The following is an 11,381-nucleotide window of genomic DNA, read 5'->3' on the forward strand; positions in this document are numbered from 1 at the left end:
TCTCTAAAAGCCCTAGATGTTATGACGTCATTGGGCAGGCAAGCTGTTTATATTGTGGGAAAGCGGACGTGAGAACAGGCTGTCCCCACTCAGGTCCGCATTGAGCTGGAGGGGGCGTGGCCTCCAGCTCCGGCTGAATACCGGGAGTTTGTCGGGAGAGGCGCTGAATACCGGGATTCTCCCGCTAAAAACGGGAGGGTTGGCAAGTATGCATGCGACTGATTAGCATTTTTGATGTTGCATGGTAATTTCAACACCTTCAAATTTGTTCATGAAATCTACAACTGAGAAGCACGTTACCAGTACCGATATATAAGTATAATATTAAAAGTATTAACACTTTTTAGGGTGCAACAGACAGCAAAGACTAAACTGATCCACACGCCATACTAAACATCATTGCCATCTTGGACTTGCAATGGCAACTTTGTGTCATAAATGATACCTGCAAATGGGACTCAGAAATGTGATATTGAAACAAGATTAAACAATTGAACAGCAGTTATAATAATCAGGTCATTTTGAAATAAAAAATGACATTTTATTTTTAAAAACAATTCACATTTATTAACACACACAAAAGTACCAAAAATTGCTACCGTTATCGATTCCCAGTTACCCATACCCATCTACTGGCGACCCTGAGCGTGTGGCCTGCAAGCCTCAGACATTAATTATTCCGTGTTTGTGTGCTATTTTAGTGCTTCATGGAACTACACAGTTAAGCAGAATGTTTTTGTTTTTCTAATTAGATTTTTTTTTTTTTAAATGATTCACATTTCAGTAAATAGGATTCTTTAGCACATAACATTTTCTGTCTCTGTGTCCACTACTGACTCTATTGTACATTATAACACGTGTATTTCAACACATACCCAAAATTAAAATGGACATTATACACATTTAAAAAAATATATACAGTATATATATGAAAATGATGTAAAATGTAAATTTCATTGTATTTATTCATATTATATTATTGGCTGTGTTAAAAGAATACAATTGTGTGGAACTAGCTAATATTAATATATATTTTAATTATAATTACTTTTTTTTTTACATCCTGCAGCAATAATTCCACAACAATCTTTTTTGCAGCTTGACCGCAATTTTGTGCACATTTTATGTTTTACCAAGAATTTAGAGCCTCAAGTCCATATATAGAGGGGAGATGTTAATTAGAACTTGTAGCTTCCGGGCTGGAATTTTGGAAGAAACATTTCCGGAGTGAGAACAATTCTTAGTGAATTCTAAATGTAAGAAATTTCAGTGTATTAAAAGTCACCTTCCAGATGATGTTTGCCACGTCTCACGACTGCTGGAGCTGCAAGCTGTTGATGAACGCCGTCTGCAGCTCGTCCATGTCGTCGCTGGCCTCGATGGGCATGCTCGTGCTGCGTGCCACCTTGCTGCAGCCCGTGTTGCCGTGGCCGTGCTCCACACCGCCGACGGCGGGCACGTGGAGGTGGTGACACTGGGGAGACGGCAGGCCTGCAGGGTGCTCCTTGGGATGCTGGTGCGTACGGTGCACGGTGGCGGGGCTCTGACCGGGGCTGTGGGGCATCAGGCACGTGTGCAGGCAGCTATTTTGCCGCGTGGCTTCATGCAGGTCCAAGCGGGCGATCAGAGGCTTGCCGATGTTGACTTTTTTTGTCCAGCAGACGACATCGTCGTCGTCCATGGCGGGCGAGGTGCCCCTGAGGTACACGGTGAACTCCAGCTCCTCCTAGTGGAGAGTTGAAATAAATTAACAACTTTTAGTTTTCATTAAGGCACACAATCCCACACTGCAATTGTAATTTCTTACTTCTTACTTTCTGATGAAAAACAGAGATCACTCTATTTTTCTGAGTTTTTCCATATCATGCACAATTTACCAAAATGTATTTTTTTAATGAGGAGAAAAGACAACATTTCACTACATACTGACATTATGCTCTCCAACCTTTTACTTTGAAGTCAATTTCAAGAAAAAAAAAAAAAAAAAGGTATATGTCAGAATAATTGTATATAAGTTATCACACAAATTGTTTTTCCATTAGTTCAGGCTGCCCTGCGAGAAGACAAAAGCTGTCTTTGTCCTCATCAAGCAAAAAGCCTGCCGCTTGTAAACCTCCACTGTGTGCGATGGGATGCGACGTGGAGGTGTCGGTCTCCCTGATCTATTGGACAGCCACAGGAAGACCTTGTCACGACCCGAGATCTACAAAGCAGAGAGGGAGCAGACCTTTTCTTTGAACTCTCGAGTGCAACAGCTATTTATGACCACCTCCCCTTAGGAGCAGCTGCGTAATGTAATGTAATGCTATGTAACCAGAAACGGCCCAAATAAAAGAGGAGGCGTGGAACTCCCTCGTCAGAGCGGTGTGGTGACGCTGTACGAGGGTGCAAGAACACAGGCGCTCTCCTCATGAGCTAAATTGAATCCTGTCTCTGTTTGATGTCCTTTGCTTCTTGCCTTGTCTAATAGATGTCATCTGTGTTTGAACCTGACAGGATATATATACACTGTATATACATATATACTGTATATACATATATATTGTATATATAAGTAGAGCTTATATTGTAGAAGTATTTGACTTAAGTAAAAACAGAATTAAAAATGTTATCAAACAAAACAAAACTGTCAGTGGTGTTGTAAAAAGTTGATATACAATATATGTAATAATAAAAAAATACATACACTACCGTTCAAAAGTTTGGGGTCACATTGAAATGTCCTTATTTTTGAAGGAAAAGCACTGTACTTTTCAATGAAGATTACTTTAAACTAGTCTTAACTTTAAAGAAATACACTCTATACATTGCTAATGTGGTAAATGACTATTCTAGCTGCAAATGTCTGGTTTTTGGTGCAATATCTACATAGGTGTATAGAGGCCCATTTCCAGCAACTATCACTCCAGTGTTCTAATGGTACAATGTGTTTGCTCATTGGCTCAGAAGGCTAATTGATGATTAGAAAACCCTTGTGCAATCATGTTCACACATCTGAAAACAGTTTAGCTCGTTACAGAAGCTACAAAACTGACCTTCCTTTGAGCAGATTGAGTTTCTGGAGCATCACATTTGTGGGGTCAATTAAACGCTCAAAATGGCCAGAAAAAGAGAACTTTCATCTGAAACTCGACAGTCTATTCTTGTTCTTAGAAATGAAGGCTATTCTACAAAATTGTTTGGGTGACCCCAAACTTTTGAACGGTAGTGTATATTGGACAGTACTATGAAACAAAATGTTTTTACTTTGGTTTTGGAGCGTGCTTACTGTGATTTTGAACTGCAATTCCTGAAATAACAATATACTATTTAGTAAATCAAACTTTCTTGTTTTATATATTTTATATATCAAGATCCTAAATCCTACTAATGTATTTGACATTTAAACACAATACCCACAAAAAATGTTGAGAATCACAAATACTGTTGCGCTTCTTATTTGTCTGCTCATTTTTGCCAAAATACTTACATTGCTGGATTAATTCAACTTCATTCTGCCTGAAAATATTATTGCAGTTCCAAAAATAATGGTCTTTTTCTGCAGAACTCATTTGAAAGTAAAGTCATCCCTGCACCTCTCAATACCCCGAGGGGGCATTTATGCACATTATCTGGTGATTAGTACTATGATGCTAACATAAATATTTGAGTAGGTTTTGACTGCGTTCTTACCTTGAGTTTCTGCAGTGAGCCGAGTCTGGTGTAGAGGCAGTGCTGTGGCAGGCTGCTGGACAGAAGATAGACACCCGTCTCCTCCGGAGTCTCCCTGTTCATCTCTTTGGGGTCCACGTCCAGCTCCTGACGGGAGTAATGAGGCACAAAGACGCCGTCACAATCCAGCCTTCCATTTTTCATATGGCCGGTGTTTTGACGGACCTGTGGGAAGTCGGTGACGTGAGCCTGGCACGAGGAGAGCTCGGCAGGCTTCTTGATGATGTGCGTGTAGATGACGAGCACGTTGGAGAACTCTGCCGCGAACCCCAACTTGATCTGAGCGCCGCACTCAAAGTCCAGACTCATACTCTCTGGAAGCTCTGCAGTAAAGAATTGAACATTTATTCATGCAAAAGGTGGTTTAAAAAAAATTAAGATGACAGTTTTGATCTAACTCTGCATGTACTTTAAAATGTTGCTACTCAGCAGTTAGTGTGAAAGTCATGCGTGTTACACGTGCCCGCTCTTACAACATTGGTTGTGTTGCTGTGTTGTGCAACATACAGCTGCATCTCATTGAATTTGAATATGTTGCAAAAAGTTGTTTGATGTCAGGAGTTTAAAGAAGACAAAAAAGGACAATTAAAGGCTCAGGAAGATTTTCAAATGCACTTGTTAATTTGTACATAAGTGACCATGTAGTCAAAGGCAGCTTTTAATTTGTCATGCACTCCAAACCATTATGAAATATTAAAATGTTTATGTTTGTCGTTTAGGTAAATAAACCATTAAATAAAAATGTATTTAAAAAAATATACGTTAGGTCAGGAAAAAACACAGAGGCTATATCATCCCTACAAGCCTGTTTCCCAGGTTTCCCTGCTCGTCGGGGGATTTTACGATATTATGAAAAAATATACACTACCGTTCAAAAGTTTGGGGTCACCCAAACAATTTTGTGGAATAGCCTTCTTTTCCAAGAACAAGAATAGGCTGTCGAGTTTCAGATGAAAGTTCTCTTTTTCTGGCCATTTTGAGCGTTTAATTGACCCCACAAATGTGATGCTCCAGAAACTCAATCTGCTCAAAGGAAGGTCAGTTTTGTAGCTTCTGTAACGAGCTAAACTGTTTTCAGATGTGTGAACATGATTGCACAAGGGTTTTCTAATCATCAATTAGCCTTCTGAGCCAATGAGCAAACACATTGTACCATTAGAACACTGGAGTGATAGTTGCTGGAAATGGGCCTCCATACACCTATGTAGATATTGCACCAAAAACCAGACATTTGCAGCTAGAATAGTCATTTACAACATTAGCAATGTATAGAGTGCATTTCTTTAAAGTTAAGACTAGTTTAAAGTTATCTTCATTGAAAAGTACAGTGCTTTTCCTTAAAAAATAAGGACATTTCAATGTGACCCCAAACTTTTGAACGGTAGCGGGGTTTGGTGGTAGCGGGGGTGTATAATGTAGACCGGAAGAGTTAGGGCTGCATTGGATTCTGGATATTTGTTGTGTTGTGTTACGGTGCGGATGTTCTCCAGAAATGTTTTTGTCATTCTTTTTTGTTGTGGGTTCACAGTGTGGCGCATATTTGTAACGTAACAGTGTTAAAGTTGTTTTATACGGCCACCGTCAGTGTAAGCTGTGTGGCTGTTGAGCAAGTATGCCTTGCTGTCGCCTACGTGTGCAAGTAAAAGCAACATATAACATGTGGCCGGGCTGGCACGCTGTTTGTAAATGCTATAGAGGACAATTAATGCAGTGCCATTAGGGCACGCTCTTGATTAAGTAATTAGAGTGAAAATAGGATAATATTTGCCCTGGGAGATTTCTAGGAGAGGCAGTCTCCTGTGAAAATTGGGGGGTCGTTAAGTATACTGGGAAAACCGGGAGGGCCGGCAAGTATGCAGCTGAACCGCATCAGAGTGGTCAAAGAGCCGCATGTGGCTCCGGAGCCGCGGGTTGCCGACCCCTGGTCTAGAGTCCCATTAGGCTACTGTTTATTTACCTGAGTCAGTGCAGATTTGGGCGTATTTTGAAAGGTTCAGAGGCAAATATATAAGCGATCATGAACATTTAAAAAAAATTTGATTTAGTGGATTTATACACTCTCAAGAAAAATATTTATTTAATGATTTAAACCCTTTATCATCACCAAAACGTTACTGTTGGCTACAAACTCACTTCATTTGTCACTCACGGTATTTAGAGAAGAAGAGATTAGAGGCACATCATGTCTTTACATCTGAGGGGTTCACAAATTAATCGGTAAAAGACAAAGTTGGACTTATTCGCACAACGCTAAGTAACGTATTTAATGGACATAACGAGTTCCGTGCTGCTGTGATCGTGGTAAGTTTGTTTGCAGTTGATTTCCTGCTACAAATATTAGTCTCATCTACAATTCATGTGTGCAGTTGTTTGTTTGTGTGAAGTTCATATTGTGTCTCATTATTTAGCTATGCATGTCCCTGTTGTTCAGCAATGTTTACTAGCGATATCAAGATTCAGTATATGCTGTTGAGCCTACCAGAGATTTATTCATCTAGTTTATTAATACTTTTAGGATTATTTTCTTGATGCTAACAAATAGCACCAAAGACACTAAAATAAAGCACTTGGCTTTCCTGCACAACAACAACTAAGCTTTTAGTTTCTGTTATGAAAATGGACAACAAAAATACGGCGGTTTAGACCAACAATCACAATATTTAATACGAGGACTTAACATGACGTTATTTTATTTACACAACCAGGTCTTTGTAGTTATATTTAAGCATAGCAACCACAAAAGAACACAAACTAATACGATGTCTTGTCCTTTTCTTACGTTTAGTTCTGCTCTCAAACACTACTAACATAGTAGAGAATAAACTCGATTGCATCACAGAAAGTTTGTCAAACAAATCAAATGTTCAAAGAAACATTTTACAAAGTGATGGCTGCAGACACAAGCACGGTCCCATTGTATTCCACAAGATGATGAAAGTGATATTTTTAAGAGCCATTTCCTTCGACGCACTTTTGTTTTCCCCTGACTTTATTACCTTTATGAACCACTTATTTCGGGAGTCTATGAAAGCTCTTTCCTATCTCTATTTTTGGGGTCGGGAACCTTTTTGGCTGAGAGAGCCATAAAACCCAAATATTTTCAAATGTATTTCCATGTGATATTTTTTTAACTAAATGTGTGCATTATGAAGACAAAATAAATATAAGATGTTTATATGTATTCTTCATAATAACACTATACTGTAGGGAACCAATAATAAATAAAATACTTTTTAGCTCTAATGCGACTTCTGGTGCTGCATTATTTTGCAGATGGCTTTGTAGTCTGGTTGATACGTGGTAAAATGAAGCTTCATGCATGTGTTGACGCTTCCATCCATTATACGTGATCATAGGTTGGTTTTAGTGGGTTTCAGATACGAGAAAGACTGCTCACATGCATATGTAGCACCAAACATGACATGAAGCATTTATCAGGTTTTGACAATCAGCAGTGTTGTTTTCGTCAACGATGACGATGACGAAATCATTTCGTTGACGCCACTTTTTTTCATGACGATAACGAGACGGTGACAAGATAAACTTGTCTCTCTGATGACGAAAACATGACGAGACGTGTGTGAGTTTTCGTTGACGAGACGAGAACGGACGAAAATGTTAGTGGGTAATCTGTCAGACGTTTAAAATGCATGACATTTCTGTTTATTGTGCGTGTCAACTAAAACCACGCCCACCAACTGGCGTGCAGCGCACAACGTGCTCAACACGTCAGACTGTTGTTACTCGTCAGGCAATGGAGCGTGATGGCGGTCGGCAGTTTCAACACAGGGGCTCGGTGGTCGCAAACGTAGAGACGACATATGGGTGTATTTGAAATATAACCCAGCAGATAATAAAACAGAGTGTATTGTGAAGGAAGACGGTGACAAATGTGGCCACAAAATATGCGGAAAAAATACGACCAACCTTAAGCGGCACCTTAAAGCTAAGTTAAGTTACAAATGCTGTTAACATAATCGATAAATGTCATAGTAAGCTAATACATTAGTACGTTTTCCACATACTCCTGGCGCAAATGGGCTGCTAACTTCAGGCTAAAGTTAGCTTTTGTTCCGCTAACGTCAATTCACTATGTGTGTGTTACTTTAGCAGCATGTTTAGCCATGTTTACATTCAGTGACGGTGTGGTTATCTCTTTGTGAGTACGTTCTGTCAGCACGTAACTTGATATGTTAAACAGGTCGACTTACTGTTATACGTAGAGTCTGCTAGCTTTAGCCTAAAAGCCACAAGTGACGTTGTGCAGCCCCATTAAGGAATCAGGAATTAATTGATTATTTTATTACATGGTTTGCACAAATGAAAGAGAGTGGGGTTGTATGATATCAGTTGTAATTGCACTGGCAGACAGGGCCAAGGTGTTCCTCACCCATCACTCATATTTTGGGCATGTTTATGTTCATTGTACTTTAACAAATTCTGAGAAATAAAGCCACAATTGCTGAAGTAGAATGTTTTTGTTTTTTGGCTTTTTTGGAGTAATGAACTTTGATTCCACTGTTACCACTTTATCTGTGTGTAATACACAATCCTTGGATCAGAAATTTGCTGTTGGGTGGAAACCTTATAGGTCTAAAACCATTCCTTTATTGTTATTATTTGTGAAAATAGCAGATCTGCAAGCTTACAATGGGTTGAACTTATAGATCTGCTGCTATTTTCACAACTTATGTGTGACACTGCCCAACAGCAATCTCCAATACTTATTGACCTAAATTAATTTGTTAAAAGACTATACTTATATAATACTTTTTATTCTTTTTTTTTGGACTAAAGCTAGACTAAAACCTTTTTGACTTTTCATCGACTAAAACTAGACTAAAACCCTTTTGAGTTTTCGTCGACTAAAACTGGACTAAAACTAGTACATATAAAAGTGACTAAAATGTGACTAAAACTAATAAGTATTTTAGTCCAAAAGACTAAAACTAAGACTAAATGTAAGATGGTTGTCAAAAACAACATTGACAATCAGCTGGTCTTCAGGTTGAAGTTTTTTTAATTTCTCAATATACATTTTCTCTCTCTGTCCATTTGTCCTGAAATGTACAGTACTTGTCATGCAACTATTTACAAAAAGGCTTTATCTACGTAGATGAATATTTGATTAAAAGCCAGGGCGATTACTTGACCTCACAACAAGTGTGGCTTTGATTGGCTCAATGAATGGATGGATTAAAATGCATGAGAATGTTTTAAGGCGCTAAAATGAATCTGCGAGCCAGATGCAGTCATCAAAAGAGCCACATCTGGCTCTTGTGCCACAGGTTCCCTATCCCTGCTCTATTTGAATGACTGGAACACTCAACAGAACAGCAATATGACCTTTTCTGCTCAAACTCTACACTCACTTGTTTTAATGCTACGCTCAAACTGCTTGACCATCGTGTGAATTAAGCCACGAGAAGAAAAACGGATGCGATGTCATATGCAACCCAGCTATAAGTTCATACTTCTTTTCATTTGATTATTTTTTAATGTTGTATCAATTATTTTCATTTAATATTGAGTGAATGAAATGAAGATACAAATGTGGATAACTTGCATTTAAATGTTAAATAAGGGTGACATGCAGATATTTACCGTATTTTTCGGATTATAAATCGCTTCGGAGTATAAATCGCACCGGCCGAAAATGCATAATAAAGAAGGAAAAAAACATATATAAGTTGCACTAGAGTATAAGTCGCAATATTTAATATTGAGTGAATGAAATGAAGATAAAAATGTGGATAACTTGCATTTAAATGTTAAATCAGGGTGACAAGCAGATATCTACCGTATTTTTCGGATTATAAATCGCTCCGGAATATAAATCGCACCGGCCGAAAATGCATAACAAAGAAGGAAAAAAACATATATAAGTCGCACTGGAGTATAAGCAGTGTTGGGATTAACGCGTTACCAAGTAACGCGTTACTGTAACGCCGTTAGTTTCGGCGGTAACTAGTAATCTAACGCGTTATTTTTTTATATACAGTAACTCAGTTACCGTTACTGCATGATGCGTTACTGCGTTATTTTTATGTAGTATCGGATAGAAACTGAAGATCTGAGTGTGATTTATTGGAGCGCTCCGGTGGAAAAGAAGAGGCGTGCTTTCCCCCACCCACAGAAAGCACGCCTCCCCGCAGGGGAGACGTTCCTCCAGAGCCGTACTTCGGGTCTAACAACCTTCACTTTACCCGGAAGAGGGTCTTTACAGCAGAGGGTGAATGACGAGCCCGGCGGTTTGTTGCAACTTTGTGACTTTATTGGACGCAGCCATCCACCAAGCTAGAGCACCTACACGCACTCACTGTCGCCGCTCCCTCACCTCTCTCGCCCACTCACTCACTGACGTCACTCACCTCTCACGCTGTCATATCTTAAAGGGCCACACACACACACACACATATACGCTACTCTCATAACAACTAACAAGACATCATGGCGAAGCCAGAAGTCGAGTTTTTTAACATGGAGACATTCTCAATACTTTTCTTTTGTCGAGCACAAAGAAAACAACATTTTAGTTAAATGTAAGTTGTGTCTTGGATCAAAGATCCTATCTACTTAGAGTTAAAGTTAAAGTGCCATTATGTTGCAGCTATTTAAAATAGTTTTGTCAATTTTTTCTGGCCTGAAATAAATTGGCCCTTTGAAACATATCTTTGTCTTTGTGTGTTGTATGTAGACCACATTGTTTGTGTGTTGTATGTAGACCACATTGTTTGTGTGTTGTATGTAGACCACATTGTTTGTGTGTTGTATGTAGACCACATTGTTTGTGTGTTGTATGTAGACCACATTGTGTGTTGTATGTAGACCACATTGTTTGTGTGTTGTATGTAGACCACATTGTTTGTGTGTTGTATGTAGACCACATTGTTTGTGTGTTGTATGTAGACCACATTGTGTGTTGTATGTAGACCACATTGTTTGTGTGTTGTATGTAGACCACATTGCTTTCTGAGTTCAGTGATGCAAATGCATGTCAAGTTGATCAACAGATGGTATTATTCTCCAGTGCAATAACAGTACTGAAATGAAGGCTAAAAGGGCATTAATGGGAGCCTTAAAAAAAGGGCGAAAAAAAGAAGTAACTAAATAGTTACTTTTCACAGTAACGCATTACTTTTTGGTGTAAGTAACTGAGTTAGTAACTGAGTTACTTTTGAAATAAAGTAACTAGTAATTGTAACTAGTTACTGGTTTTCAGTAACTAACCCAACACTGAGTATAAATCGCATTTTTGGGGAAATTTATTTGATAAAATCCAACACCAAGAATAGACATTTGAAAGGCAATTTAAAATAAATAAATAGTGAACAACAGGCTGAATAAGTGTACGTTATATGAGGCATAAATAACCAACTGAGAACGTGCCTGGTGTGTTAACGTAACATATTATGGTAAGAGTCATTCAAATAACTATAACATATAGAACATGCTATACGTTTACCAAACAATCTGTCACTCCTAATCGCTAAATCAGATTGAATCTTCTTCCTCTGTGTCGCTTCTAAACAACTTTGCCAACTCCAAAGGTAGACAATGCGCCGCTTCCTCTTCTATTGGCACGTCGCTTACGTCAGAGTCATCATCAGTTGCAGTTATAATTATTCCAGCCTTTTTTAATCCGGACAGGATGGTTTCGGTTGTCACCG

General features: G+C 38.8%; 1 protein-coding gene across 3 annotated transcripts in view; it reads right to left on the reverse strand.

Annotated features, from left to right (window-relative positions):
- Positions 1-506: 506 nt before the first annotated feature.
- Positions 507-11,381, reverse strand: part of malt1 (MALT paracaspase 1) — a 37,601-nt gene continuing 26,726 nt past the window's right edge. For 2 of the 3 annotated variants that reach the window (XM_062025081.1, XM_062025082.1), the window contains exons 8-10: positions 3,877-4,034; positions 3,673-3,798; positions 507-1,726 (exon numbers count right to left, since the gene is read on the reverse strand). In XM_062025081.1, the coding sequence (XP_061881065.1) occupies positions 1,310-1,726; positions 3,673-3,798; positions 3,877-4,034 (701 nt within the window). In that variant the 3' untranslated portion in view covers positions 507-1,309. Of the gene's footprint in view, positions 1,727-1,967; positions 2,204-3,672; positions 3,799-3,876; positions 4,035-11,381 lie in introns of those variants that run through there. The other variant, XM_062025083.1, reaches the window with a different exon arrangement.

Source organism: Entelurus aequoreus, linkage group LG17 (assembly GCF_033978785.1).
Source record: "Entelurus aequoreus isolate RoL-2023_Sb linkage group LG17, RoL_Eaeq_v1.1, whole genome shotgun sequence".
NCBI classification, from domain to species: Eukaryota; Metazoa; Chordata; class Actinopteri; order Syngnathiformes; family Syngnathidae; genus Entelurus; species Entelurus aequoreus.